At 34.7% G+C, this 15,246-nt stretch overlaps 1 protein-coding gene across 2 annotated transcripts in view; it reads right to left on the bottom strand.

Annotated features, from left to right (window-relative positions):
- PPP1R9A (protein phosphatase 1 regulatory subunit 9A) overlaps positions 1-15,246 on the bottom strand; it is a 325,008-nt gene that overhangs the window by 135,610 nt on the left and 174,152 nt on the right. For both annotated transcript variants that reach the window (XM_047752399.1, XM_047752398.1), the window contains exon 4: positions 13,032-13,152. In XM_047752399.1, the coding sequence (XP_047608355.1) occupies positions 13,032-13,152 (121 nt within the window). The remainder of the gene's footprint in view (positions 1-13,031; positions 13,153-15,246) is intronic.

The following is a 15,246-nucleotide window of genomic DNA, read 5'->3' as shown; positions in this document are numbered from 1 at the left end:
ATGCCTTCTTCTTGTCTATAGCTTCCCTCATCATTTCATAGGTGCATAGCTCAAAAAACAAGTTTTAATTTTAATAAAGCTCAGTTTATTAATTTTTTCTTTGATAGTCCATGCTTTGAGTCTGTTCTTAAAAATCTTCACTTAATGGTAAGATACAAAAATTTTCACCGGTGTATTCTTAGAGATTTCATGGTGTGAACTCATGTATAGATCTACAATTATTTTGAGTGAATTTGTATATGGTGTGTTGTAAAGTTTGTGGTTCAATTTTTTGTTTTTCCATATGGATGTCTAATTCTCTTGGTATTATTTGTTGAAAAGACTGTACATTTTACCACTGAATTTTCATGGCACTTTTATTGAAAATCAACTAACTATATCTGTCTCAATATACTCCTTACTTTCTATTCTACTTTACTGATCTATATTTCTAATTTTTTATACCAATATCACATGGCCTTGGTTACAGCTGTTTTGTATTTAAGTCTTGAAAAAATTAGGCAAGATTAGTCTTCTAATTTTATTCTTTTTCAGAATTTTTATTCTAGGTCCTTTGCATTTCCTATGCATTTTGGAACCAACTAATCAATTTCTATCAGGAAAAAAAAAAAGAAGAGGAACAAAGAGAAGGAGGAGGGGGGGAGAAGGAGGAGGGGGAGAGGAAGAGGGAGGAGGATGCAAGGGGAAGGAGGAGAAGAAGAAGAAGAAGAAGAAGAAGAAGAAGAAGAAGAAGAAGAAGAAGAAGAAGAAGAAGAAGAAGAAGAAGAAGAAGAAGCCTCTTGGAATTTTGATTGGATTTTTTTTGAAACTATAGATCAATATAAGGATATCTGACATCTTAACAATTTTGAGCCTTCTATTTCATCAATATTGTGTCTTCATTTATTTATCTAACCAAATATCAAATTATCAGTCCCTAATATCATCTCAATATTTTTCATTTTTATCCAACAACATCCTCACATAACTAAGAGCTCTATGACAAGCCATACCCTGAAAAGACTGTTCACATCTCTGCCTTCTTTTACAAAAAAATCTTTACACACACACAAAAAAATCCCATAAGTCTCTTTTCCACCTTCTCAAAAATCCTCTCTTGAAAATCCAGCTCTTTTCTTTGAGGAGTTATCCACTTACCCAAGCCTAGTAATTTTTCAAATTCTTGAACCTTTCCTATATCATACATTTTATACTTCCACCTACTGTTACATGTTACCAGATATTGTTTGACATTCCTTTTTAATTTTTTTTTTGGATTTTTAAAACTGAATAGTGATTTACAATACTGTTGTAGTTTCAAGTGTACAGTAAAGTGATTCAGGTATACATGTAGATAGGTAGATAGATGATAGAGAGATAGGTAGATATAGAACAATGAACCCAAGGATATGCACTTAGTACACAAAACATGATGACAAACAAACACACATGCATGTGCTACAGCCTATTACATTCAAGAGTACAGAGGCCAGTAGTTCAGATGGGCTGAACTAATGACACTTAAATGATTTCGGTGAATAACTGAACACTAAGCTTAGCCTTGAAGTAGAAGGTAATCAAATTAAGAAAAATATAATTCTGGATAGGGTGACAAGGATGAAAGGAAATGTGGTAGTAAGAAAAGAATCTAAACCTTGGAATTGCTCAGATCTAAATTTCAATTCCAAAGCTTTCACTTACTGATAATCTACTAAAAATCTCCATTGCTATTTCCTCATCTATATGTTGTTTTAGGAATTCTGTTAAATTTGTGTAGCATAGAGAAACACACAAAAAAATTACTGAACGATAGAAAAAGAAAAGAAGTAGAAAGTAGATAGCAGACTGTGAGTCAAAGTTTCTGCAAAGGAGCCCTGGAAAGAAAGAAAGAAATCTGAGGTAAAGTAAACCCAGACCTAGTTTCTCATCCTGCAAGCATGGTGAATGTTAAGAATAAGGAAGACAAATGGCTTGAGCTACATCATCCCAGACTTGGTAGTAAACAACACAATTTACAAAACTGGAAAAGCAATGAGTACTTGGGAAAAAAAGATGATGGATTGGGGGTTGAGGGAGGGATGCCATTTAAAATGCATTCCACATGTAAAAGAATCTAATTGGAACACTCCCTAACACCATACACAAAAATAAACTCAAAATGGATTAAGGACCTAGATATAAGACCAGACACTATACAATTCTTAGAGGGAAACACAGGCTAAACACTCTCTGACATAAATGACAGTAACATCTTCTCAGATCCATCTCTTAGAGCAATGACAATAAAAACAAAAATAAACAAATGGGACCTAATTAAACTTAAAAGTTTCTGCACAGCAAGGAAACCCTAAACAAAACAAAAAGACAACCCACAGAATGGGAGAAAAGCTTTGCAAATGAAGCAGCTGACAAGGGATTAATCTCCAAAATGTATAAACACCTTCTGCAGCTCAATACCAGAAAACAAACACCTTATCAAAAAATGGGCCGAAGATCTAAACAGACAATTCTCCAAAGAAGACATACAGATGGCCAAAAAACACACGAAAAGATGTTCAACATCAATCATTATTAGAGAAATGCAAATCAAAACCACTATGAGGTACCACCTTACACCAGCCAGAATGGCCATCATCAAAAAGTCTACAAACAATAAGTGCTGGAGAGGGTGTGCAGAAAAAGGAACCCTATTGCACTGTTGGTGGAACTGTACAATGCATTTTGATTGTTTTAATTTTAGCAAAAGTTTATTTGGATGTTTTTTATCATTTACCTCAGACCACAGTTTTCTTAATCCCATTTTCTATAAAACTTTTTTTCTTCAACTATGAATTCCTGAAACAATGAATCCTTAGTTTAGATAGAGAAGGTCTACTATAACTACCATTATATGCTGGTTGCAAAGATAAGCAAACATATATATGAGGATTAGCACAGTAATTGACACATCATGTAGCCTTAATGTATTGCAGTTTTAGTAATTATTGTTTTAACTCAGATGTGCCAGGAGATTGTGGAAGGATAGACAATAATGTAATCTTTTGTGGTATATATACACAATGGAATACTACTCAGCCATAAAAAAGAATGACATAATGCCATTTGCAGCAATATGGATGGAACTAGAGAATCTCATCCTGAGTAAAATGAGTCAGAAAGAAAAAGACAAATACCATATGATATCAATTATAACTGGAATATAATATCCAGCACAAATGAACATCTCCTTAGAAAAGAAAATCATGGACTTGGAAAATAGACTTGTGGCTGCCTGATGGGAGAGGAAGGGAGTGGGAGGGATTGGGAGCTTGGGCTTATCAGACACAACCTGGAATAGATTTACAAGGAGATCCTGCTGAGTAGCATTGAGAACTGTCTAGATACTCATATTGCAACAGAACAAAGGGTGGGGGAAAAATGTAAACATGTAAGGATAACTTAATCCCCTTGCTGTACAGTGGGGGAAAAAATAAATTATAAAATAATAATAATAATAATGTAATCTTTGTGATTAAAGCAGAGAATTGAATATGTTGTTAAGAAATAACATTGATATTCAATGCCAACAAGACCCTGGGTTATGACTGGTAAAAAATGGAGAGCAACCATATGCTGTTGTTTAGAAGGGTATCATAAAGTGACAATTGTAGAAGAATAATCTTGGGATCAGGATAAGGATAAACAGGAAAAGAATGGCTGAAAGAAACCCACAGAAATAAGGATTAAGAGGAAGACCAGGCCCAGAGAGTAAACACAAAAGAAGAATCTGAGAGACACTCCAGAGAAAGAAATACACAATATAATAAAATATTTTGTAGGTAAAATAAATGAAAGAATAAAAGATGATTAGAAAGTTTACATCTAAAGTGATGAAGCACAGAATAAACACAGAAATCACAGGTTGTTCAGATCAAAGGAAAGAAAGATAAAATAAGGAAAAGAATTAAATTTATTTTATGTTGAATATGAGATAGAAGTAAGATATAAAGGAAATAAATGAATAGGTTCTAGATGCACGAAGATTGGGATGTGTGTGAATTTGGGAGCGATTTATTCAGAATCATTTTTAAAAATCAGTTCATTGGCTGAATACAGAAATGAGTTCAAGAAGCTCAGCTTGGAAGTGAAGCATTCTTACAATGTAGGATGAAAAAATAGGAGGATCTATACAGGAGAACCTGTAAAGTCTCTCTCCTGCTGGTTTGCTCTCTCTCTCTCTCTCTCTCGCTCTCTCTCTCTCTCTCTCACACACACACACACAAACACACACACACACACACACACACACACAGAAACACATCCCCCAAAAAAAGAACCCACAAGGAGAGGGACATGGATCTCATTAGAAATAAATGACTAAAATGACACTGAAAAGTTTAAGATTAGATCTAAGAAAAGGCTACTCAAAAAGTAGGCAAATAATTTTCAAAGCAATACATTTCACAGAAAATTAAGGCTAGAAGCTAAATACAAAATTTTACTGTGATAAGTTTAAAGGTGCACTTTAATTCTGCTTATTGTACTTAATCGTTTTTGTTACCAGAACAGAGGAGTAGAAGAGAAAGTTCCTTAAGAGTTAAGAAGTGAAGACAGTGGTATGGACCACTTATCTGTAGAGATTAGCACTAAAAGAACAGGTGATAACAGTTAAAAAAATTTAATGAAAACATTACACCAAAAATAATTTACAAAAAGTAGAAAGAAATACAAGTGTCCGAGAGTTGTGGTTGCCAAGGAGGAGGGGGACCATGGTGGACAGACCATGATGGAAAATATATTTTTTTAAATATATTTATATATATACATGACTGAGTCATATTGATATACAGCAGAAATTGGCACAACATTGTAACTCAACTATACTTTAGTGAAAGTTTTAAAAAGAAATGCAAGTGTGCAGTAAACATTTTAAAAGATGAAAAACCAAGAAATTATCAAGTAATTCAGGATTTTGTAACAGAATATTCGACCCTAAGGAAGGGGCAATAGACATTGCAAGGGGAAGTACAACTTGAAAAACCTTTTTGAAGGGTGGTTTAGCAATATGTTTAAAGTGCATTTAAAATATACTGCACTTTAACAGTAATTCCACTCCAAGGAAGTACTTTCAAAGAAATAATCAGATATATTAACAATGATTTTTACATAAAAATGCTAACCTCATCAATATCTTGAAACAACATATTAGTATAATAATATCTAAATGGTTCACATATATAATACTATAGCATAACATAGCCTTAAGGTCTGCTGTGGAAAAGTATTTAGTAATGTGATGTAACATATTATTTAAGTATAGGTTCTGGAATCAGATATCCTAAGTTCACATCCAGGTTCTGCCACTCACCTGCTGTGACTATGTAAGAGGAACCACAGCTTTCTTATACATAAAGCAGAAATAACAATAATTTTATGTATTTAATCAGGGCTGTTAACAGGATTAAATAAGATACAAAATATAAAGAACCTAGCATACTGCGTGACATACAGTAAGCACTCAACAAATATTATCTTGATGAATAAAAAATAAAAACCCATAAATCTATATATTCAATTGATCTCAATTTCATTAAATAAGTAAACAAAGGCATAAGCACAGATATACTCTAAAAGGAAATTCATCAGCAGGATTTTAAGAGTGATCAACTCTAGATGGTGGGATTACATGAGATTTTTATTTTCTTCTTTACATTTTTCTACATTTTTCAAATTTTCAACAAAGAGCATGTATTACACTTCTAACTTTAAGATGTTCTCAAAATTCAGTACATGCTGATTTGACAAGTGAATATGGCATTTTACAGTGACTGTGGAAATAGTCTAAAAAGTTTTCCTCTAGACTGAAGCATTATAGTCACTTGTTCTTTATTAAGTATGCATATGTGAATAAATAAAATAACTAGACTAAAGGTTCTGGATGCAAAAATCTATAATCTGTAACACAACGCCAAAAAGATATTTCCTCAAAAGTGTAAGAGACAGGGGGAATTCATACAAATGGTTTTGAGCTCCTGTTTTTCAACAGATATTTTTTTAAAGTGCTTATCATAAACAATTAAATATAGTAGAAAATAAAACAATCTGTATATTACAGCACTTCCTAATTTTCTTAATTCATCTGTGTAAACATCCTTATGTTCATGTATACCCATGAGCCCAACATTAGGAAAAAAAAATCTGGAAAAGTCCTAAAGAAAAAAAAAAAAAAAAGCAAAAAAACCCTGTCAACCTAGAATTCTATACACAGAGAAAATATATTTTAAAAAAAAAAGGTAAAACAAAGACCTATTAATATATACAAAGCTGGAGTTCCCATCGTGACTCAGTGGTTAATCCAACTAGGAACCATGAGGTTGTGGGTTCGATCCCTGGCCTTGCTTAGTGGGTTAAAGAATCCGGCATTGCCATAAGCTGTGGTGCAGGTTGCAGATGCGGCTCGGATCCCACGTTGCTGTGCCTCTCTACAGCTCTGATTCAATCCCTAGCCTGGGAACCTCCATATGCCATGGGAGTGGCCCTAGAAATGGCAAAAAGACCAAAAAAAAAAAAAAAAAAAAACTACACACACACAAAGCTGAAAGAATTCATCACCAGCAGATCTGGTGATACAATGAAGAAAGATGTCCTTCAGTGGCCCAAGAAATGGCAAAAAGACCAAAAAAAAAAGACATACACACACAAAGCTGAAAGAATTCATCACCAACAGATCTGGTGATAAAATGAGGAAAGATGCCCTTCAGAGAGAAGAAAAGTGATGCCAAGTGGATATATAGATCTCCACGAAGGAATAAAGAACATTGGAAATGGTCACTGAGAAAACAGAAGACAGTCAAGCCATAAAGCACTCCATGCAACAGGAAGAGTGACAACAGGTATTTGGCTGGATTTGCTTTCTGCATCTAGAGACCAGTGTAAGAAAGAGGCATCTCACAGTTAAAATGCAGATTTCTGACCCTACATAATTCTTCCTGCCTGTCTCAATACAGAGAGCATTAAGGGATGAAGAGGGCTCAATATTTTATTTGATTATTTGATTATTATTTTCATTAAAAGGGTATTAATTTTAAAAACTTTTTCATTTCAAAAGGACACATATATTAAAGAAAGATTTGAAAATCTGATACATAGTTAAACAAGGAAATAAAAGCTGCCCTTAATTTAGAAAAGATGGAGGGAGGGGGAAAAGTTCTAGGGAGTTTGATATCTTATTTGAAGGGCATTTTAATTTACTTTTTTTAAAGGTAAGTTGTGTGAGGTTAATGTGGAGACAAACTCAAGAAACTAAAAATGAACAGAAGAAGGAGGAGAGGTGAAAACAACTGGACAGGGATGATAGGAATAAATAATACTAGTTACAATAAGGGCACCTGTTCAGGGTTATGGCCACCATTGGCCCTACATACTATAAAGTCATGAAACAGCAAGGTATTTACTACATAAAGGGTTATTATGGCAGGGAACATTTTGGGGGCATCTGTTACCCACTTTGCTTGCATCTCTTATCTTGAGAGAGGGTAAATGTTCGATGCAACCTCACATAGTAACTGATAATCTCTCTCAAATCTTAGCTCATAAATAGAAACACAGAAAAGACACGGGATGAGTCCTGGTGATAAAAATTAAGTGGACAGCTTTCTGCATCAGACCATTCCAAAGTAGAAAGAATGCAGGAGTTCCCGTGGTGGTGCAGTGGTTAACGAATCCGACTAGGAAACATGAGGTTGCGGGTTCGGTCCCTGCCCTTGCTCAGTGGGTTAACGATCCGGCGTTGCCGTGAGCTGTGGTGTAGGTTGCAGACGCGGCTCGGATCCCACGTTGCTGTGGCTCTGGCGTAGGCCGGTGGCTGCAGCTCCGATTAGACCCTTAGCCTGGGAACCTCCATATGCCGCAGGAGCGGCCCAAAGAAATAGCAAAAAGACAAAAAAAAAAAAAAAAGAATACAGATAATAAAAGACTATCCAAAAATTTTCCAGAATGGCGGAGGAAACAGCGTGTTTTTCCCTAGAAACACTATCTACTGGAATGGAATTCACCAGGAAGGTACTTGGCCAGTTTGTAAAAGGGATCTAGTCCTGGCCATTTCCTCAATTGTTTCCACGTGCTTATTAACACAACTGAGCAATAGGACTGACTGTTCACCAGCCTCAGTCTAGTTATTTATTGACATTATGTATCTAGGAAGGGGAAACAAAAACAAAAATACTACTTCACAGGGCTTCTGTCAGCAAAGCAACCAAGGAAGAATGAGAGAGAGAACAGCTGGAGCAATATTAATGAACTCTGGACAACAGTCTTCCCCAAAATGCTAGATAGTGAAGTTTTAAATGTATAAGAAAATACATGTCATAGCAATAATATCCCAAATCTCTAAGAGCTGAACAAGCAAAATGTTTGATAAGAAGAGTGACACAAGATTTTGTGTGCAGAGAGGAAACCACAGACTAAGGAATTAGAACAGAGTTTCCACTCAGAGTGGCCCCAGGTTTGAGAGTACCTCAGGGGGATAGACAGGACCTGCAGGGGGCAGAGTTTGCTGCAAGGTAAGCAAAAGAATAGAACTTCATCTGTTTTATATGTTGGTGTTACCAAAAAGACTGTCAAAAATAACTAAATTTTTTTTGTTTTTTGCCTCACTAGCAGCATATGAAAGTTCCTGGGCCAGGGAGTGAACCCGTACCACAGCAAGGACCTCAGACAAAGCAGTGACTTAACCTGCTGAGCCATCAGGGAACTCCAAAAATAACTAAAATATTTTAAACCAAAACTCGGATGGGGATAAAATATACTGCATTGTAACCTCACATTTGATATCTTTTCCAAAAAATTGAAAAATGAAAAGGACAATGTCCCAAAATGATAATATGCAAAAGCTTGAGAAACAAACATAGGAGCCAGCAACAATGCAGATTTTAAATGCATTTTTAATTTGCTTATTTAGCCCAGCATTATTGCTATCTTTTGTCAGTTATCACCCATATTATTTATTCTACTATCAGCATTTTCAATTGTGTTATTATAAAATACATTTGCTTTATAGATTCATTAAGGGGGACTGGAGAAATAATTAGTGTGGTAAAAGGTCCTTTCATAAAATTATGGCAGCAAAAACTAATGGTTAATATATTTAATATTATTTAATAAAAATTTAGGACTAAAACAGAAAAAGCAAATGGCTATCATGCCCCTCAGCTAAATTACAAGCTATTCTGTGAGAGGCAAAGTAGCATGCACAAAAACAAAAAAAAGAGAGAGAGAGAGAAGAGAAGAAAGCAACAGAAAAATAAAAATGTTAAGCACCAGAACTGTATGTCTTAGAAGTGAGGAAAGTGTATTTGCTAATTCAACAAATATTTACTGAGCACCCCCCTACACTTCAGGTGTCATGTGAAAAGGTAGAGACAAATATGAAAAGAAAATTTAAAAGGTAAGAAATCATATCAAAGGAAGATTCAAAACTTTTAACAATGCTAGATGACCCAGGAGATAAACAGCTATGGCAAAATGTTAAAAGTACTTAAAATGTTTGTGAGTTTGTGTGTGTGATGAGTTTGTGAGTCATTTGGAAAGGCTAAAATCAATCACAACAAAAAAGGCATCCTGTGTTGGGGTCAGGAAGGGCAGGGGAGGGAGAAACAAATTTTCTCTATACATCTGTTTATTTGACATACCTTAAAGGAAGCTTGACCAAATCTGAGATTAAAGTGAAATCGTTTTAAGAAGGAAAGAGTTATTAAGAAACTCAAAGCAGGAGTTCCCATCATGGCTCAGTGGTTAACGAATCCAACTAGCATCCATGAGGATGCAGGTTTGATCCCTGGCCTTGCTCAGTGGGTTAAGGATCCAGCGTTGCTGTGAAGCTGTGGTGTAGGTCGCAGACGCGGTGCCTCAGATCCTGAGTTGCTGTGGCTGTGGTGTAGGCTGGCGGCTACAGCTCGGGTTTGATCCTTACCCTGGGAACCTCCATATGCCACTGGTGAGTCCCTAAAAAAGATAAAAAGGAAAAAAAAAAAAGAAACTCAAAGCAAGCTAGAAGGGTATAATACAAACTCATCCTTTTAAAGATAAAAGGAACATCTAGCCCAGAACTTTAATTCTGCCCACAGCTGAGCTCTGAAGAGTAACTTTCCCAAGCCCTCATGGTGTTAACTTTATTACTTTCAGTTGTAGTTTAAAATATATACAGTATAATATATTTGCTATAGAAAAATCAAATATGCCATCTTAGCTGAAATTTTCAAAAAACACAGATTAGAGTCATTCAACTTTGGTGTGTATTAACTCTAGGTTTTTGAGAGAGAGACAGACAGATGGACAGATAGATGAGAGCAGGTTAGGAGGAGGGATGAAAAAAATAGAAAACATATCCATAAAAAAATCGTATTACATTAATCCTACTGTTTTGTAAATCCTTAGTATAATATCTTTCTATGTCACTTAAAAATTTTATGTCACTTAATTTTATGTCACTTAAAAATTATAATTGACTGGAGGCAGCAAGCAACTGCTCATTCTGTAATTCTTACACTGATAACATTTTATTTTTTTATGTTTTTTGTCTTTTTGCCTTTTCTTGAGCCGCTCCTGTGGCATATGGAGGTTCCCAGGCTAGGGGTCTAATCGGAGCTGTAGCCACTGGCCTACACCAGAGCCACAGCAATGTGAGATCTGAGCCACGTCTGTAACCCACACCACAGCTCACGGCAACGCTGGATTGTTAACCCACTGAGCAAGGCCAGGGATCAAACCCGCAACCTCACGGCTCCTAGTCGGATTCATTAACCACTGCACCATGACGGGAACTCCCTAAGAACATTTTAAATAATAAACATTTTAATACTGTGCAAATGAGGACACCAGTAATGCTGGTAATAATAGAAGAATAATTTAAAAGATGCAAATACTGCCATAGGTCTAATAATGTAAGCACTTCTTTTCAAATATATATAAATTATACGTATGTGTATAGATACACAAAATTTTCATAAATAATGAAAGGTGTGGAATGAAAGATCTCAAAAGTCCCTCTGACCATCAAAATCAAATAATTCTGTACATATTTCATACATCTTTCTATAGTTGTGCATAAGACTTCCCATAATTACTATTTTTAATAAATTTCAAGCTTATTCCTACTTCAATCAATGACAGTTTCAAACACAAACAGCACTGTGGAAGATTTAATTTTCATAAGCTTATCTAATGTTTACAACAATCCCGCAATGGAGATAATATGAAAATTAAGTAATTTGTTCAACATCCCACAGCTGATAAGTAGAGGGAATGGAATTAAGAATCCTGGCCACATGATTCCAAAGATTCTGCTCATTTCATTCCATCAAGTTGTCTGTCTCAATATATTCACTGAGGCATTTATTAAGCATCTATTATAACAAGAGTAGGATTACTGTACTACATTCATTTTAGGTAAACATTCATTTTAAAGGATTGAGGAAATTCACACTGGGACTGATAAAGCAAAGTTCACTTTAAATACTAAAACCACACAGGAGAACAAATCAGTAAATAGGTCAACAGAAAAAAATCCTAATTTTAAAAATAGTGATGGAAAAACAAATAGGTCTGAGTTTAGAACAATGGGAATTGACTAAGTGATGAATGCAAAATGTTCTACTTTAAAAAAAAATCAATTTGTATTTTGGTTTGGCTTTGTGGCCCATTTATGTAAGAGAAGTAGTTCATAATAATTTAACATTGTTTGATTACTAACAGTAAGAATTATTTCCTATCACTTTAGAATAACAAATTTTTCATGAAACTTATAAAGAAAAGATGTATATTTTAGAAATTTTATCTCAGTTGGAAGATATTTACTACAACCATTATGTAATCCATTGAAGGGGCAAAAGGTTATTTTCAACTAATTTGAAAAGGAGGAAGACAATAAATTACTTTCAAACACAAAATATTGATAGCTCACTTTCTTTAAGTGTGATACACATTCAGTCAGCTGAACAGTCACTCAAAAGAATAATTTCAGACCCTTATTTTCTTTTCAAGTGTTATGGGAATACAAATAAGGCTATTGGCTAAGATGAGGTCCCAAACCTTATAGGAAGAGATGATGCTGAAGTGTGGCTTTCTATTTAAATAAATCGATTTAGTTCCCCTTGGGAAACATCTGTGTATATCAATATGTTTTTAGAATTACAAAAGAAATAATGCTACTATTAGTCTCTTTGGAAATTCATAAATGATTTTCAACATGCTTTATTATTTTGGATAAGATGGTTAAGTGACATATACCAAAACTTTGAAAAAATCAAAGCCAGTTATTCAATGTCCTATAACAATAAGATGACATTTCTTTGAATTTGACACTCAGATTTGGGGGTCTACTTTAATTTCTATTGCCAATCCTCTACTTCAGCTCCAACTTGATTCATCAGTAGCCTATGGTCAGGATTAATCAAAATCTTTAAAGATACTTGTAGCTTAGATGATGAAAGCCAAGACATAAAATAATGATCATCTGATGCTCTGGTGTGCATCCAAATTACTGAAGGTGGATGTTTAACCCTCTCCTGGATATTTTAATTCCACAAGTTTAGGCGACACTCAAAAGAACCTGTGTATTTACACAGAACACATTTTTTGAAGGACATTATCTCCAGAATTACCATCCTTGCTGAATTAGAGTTCCTATTTTACCTTTTACCTATGTCATTTACAGAACTGCCAGAACTATTATTTGTTTTGATATTTCTGAAGTTAAAATATATGCTGATCGCATAGTACCTATTCTTAAATAATATACACCCATGCTTGTGCTATCCACTTTCCACTAGCTAGACAGATGGCTAGATACAAAGGCAAACAGATATAGATAACAGCTCCATCGACTTAACTACCTATATACATTAAAGAAACATATTCTGCCTACAAATAAAAAAATAATTTATGTGTTTTAACATTTTCCACATCTGAGACACACTCTGAAATTCTGTCCTAAAAAATCAAAAGAAAGCTATCTTTGAAATTCCCAGAAATGTTTCTTAGGAGATTTTAGTTATTAACAACAGTAGTTGGCTTACCTGCCATCGCGCTGAGCAGCACCACCTTCTGTTACTGTCTTGACAAATATGCCCAGCTTTTCAAGTCCAGCATCTGCTCCAACACCCATTCCAATAATACTTATACCAAGTCCATCCTCATCTATGAAAAAGGAAAAAAAAAAGCAACAAGCTAAGTTTTATACTTGTCCACAATTATCTGGTAAGATCTATTTGCTGCTTTTAATTTTGTTCTTTGTGAACATTATTGATACGCTTGCCTTGATAGAATTTTTATTTTAGGCTGGGGAGCAAAGACGTCAAATAGGACCCCTCAAAAGGCTCATTATTTTAGTCTCACTTTATTGTAGCTGGCTATTCATTGTGATCCCCAGAAAAGGTAATGATTTGGTTACTGAGCAATCAATCTGTTTTAAAACATAGCCTGTCTAAATAATGTAATATTTTAAGCACAGAGCATTACATACTCAAACATACATATATATATAAATGTGATCATAATATATCTGAAATTTCCCCTTTATTTACGTGGTCTTTTTCTTTTATATTTGGTCCTTATCTCCATAAGATGGTATATGTCTTTCAGTACTTTCCTCCTTCCTACTATACAAGCATATAAACATATACATAAATATAACATAGAGATATGCCTTCATTTTCCTTATTTCCTTTACACAAACAAGATCATATTATACCCGTTTTTCTCTGAACTTACTTTTCTAATCCAATGATACCTCATGGATATCAACTTTGTATGCATTATATGTTATGGTGTGATGTTGTTATCTATTTCTCTACTAACAGACATTCATTTTTGTTTCATTTTATTGGCCCTTTAAACAATACTGAAGAACATGTTTGTTAATTCACTTTGTTAATTATGTGTTTATCCATATTTTCAATTCTCCTTTCTGTGAACAAACATTTTTAACATCAATGAAATAAAAGATACAATATTTTGTATTCCAAATTTTTGGGTTAACACGCAAAGTTATTTTCTAACAGCCTCAAACTCTTTATAGTAGTGGTGTATTAGCTACATAAAAAGTAAATATTAGCTAATCAACAGTGGTGGACTGGTAAAGGAAAACTGGTTCATGTGCTCAATTGAATGACTGATACTTTAAAGACTTTTAAAAAATAACCTTCAATTTACTAAGTATTCTTAACTGGTACTTTCTAGAATAGAGTTCATCTATAAGTAATTGATTATTATTTATTACTAGCTCCTGCTTTAAGCACTTCTAAGTTCAGCTCATAACCCTTCATCTTTGTCTACACATGCTTAAAAATTTTGTCATTTGACTTTAGTGTGATGTGTTTGTTCAGTTGTGTGCTAAGGAAAGCTTAAAAGAGTGTTCTCCCTGGAGGAAATGTGTGATGTGATCCACAAACGAAGGCACATCTACATTGATTTCAGGCATAGGTCTCTCTCCAGTGTAAGAACTGTTGACCAAATGAGTAACCACAGTGATTTTTCTTCATTCCTTACATTAAGTATATCTGCACACATCATTTCCCATATTTATGTCATTTTAATTGTTTTTCTGGTAGAAATATTCATGTTCATCGGGAGGCTTTCTTTTGCTAAAAATGTACCTACATTCATTACAGTTTTAGGGTTTCTCCCCAGAATGAGTTTTCTTAAGTACATGCAGGTTAGATGCATGCTAAAGCCTCTTCCTCACTGGTTACAATATATAGAGTTTCTTCTCTCCCACGTGAATTATACATAAATTGTGTACATGGAGTTCTCGTCATGGCACAGCGGAAACAAATCCGACTAGGAAATTATGAGGTTGTGGATTCAATCCCTGGCCTTGCTCAGTGGATTAAGGATCTGGCATTGCTGTGGGCTGTAGTGTAGGTCACAGATGCGGCTCAGATCTGGCGTTGCTGTGGCTCTGGCATAGGCTGGCACTACAGCTCTGACGAGACCCCGAGCCTGGGAACCTCCATATGCTGTGGGTGCAGCCCTAAAAAATAAAAGACAAAAAAAAAAAGAAAAGAAAAAGAAAAAAGAAAACATCAGGCCTTACTTCCTTACTCCAGGTCACCAACCCAGCCAACTAAAGTACAAGGGTTTCAGTGGGGAGGGGATGGGAGGAGTCTTTTAATTCACCATTTATACAGAATTCATGTAAACTATTTATGAAATTTAAAAATAAAACCCTCCACAAGAATTAAAACCTTATCCAATCCTTGGGAGGGGGAAGGTTATATTAGGGAAAATAAA

Source organism: Phacochoerus africanus, chromosome 11 (assembly GCF_016906955.1).
Source record: "Phacochoerus africanus isolate WHEZ1 chromosome 11, ROS_Pafr_v1, whole genome shotgun sequence".
Lineage (NCBI taxonomy): Eukaryota > Metazoa > Chordata > Mammalia > Artiodactyla > Suidae > Phacochoerus > Phacochoerus africanus.
The sequence above is the reverse complement of the archived record's forward strand: the minus strand, read 5'-3'. Positions and strand labels throughout refer to the sequence as shown.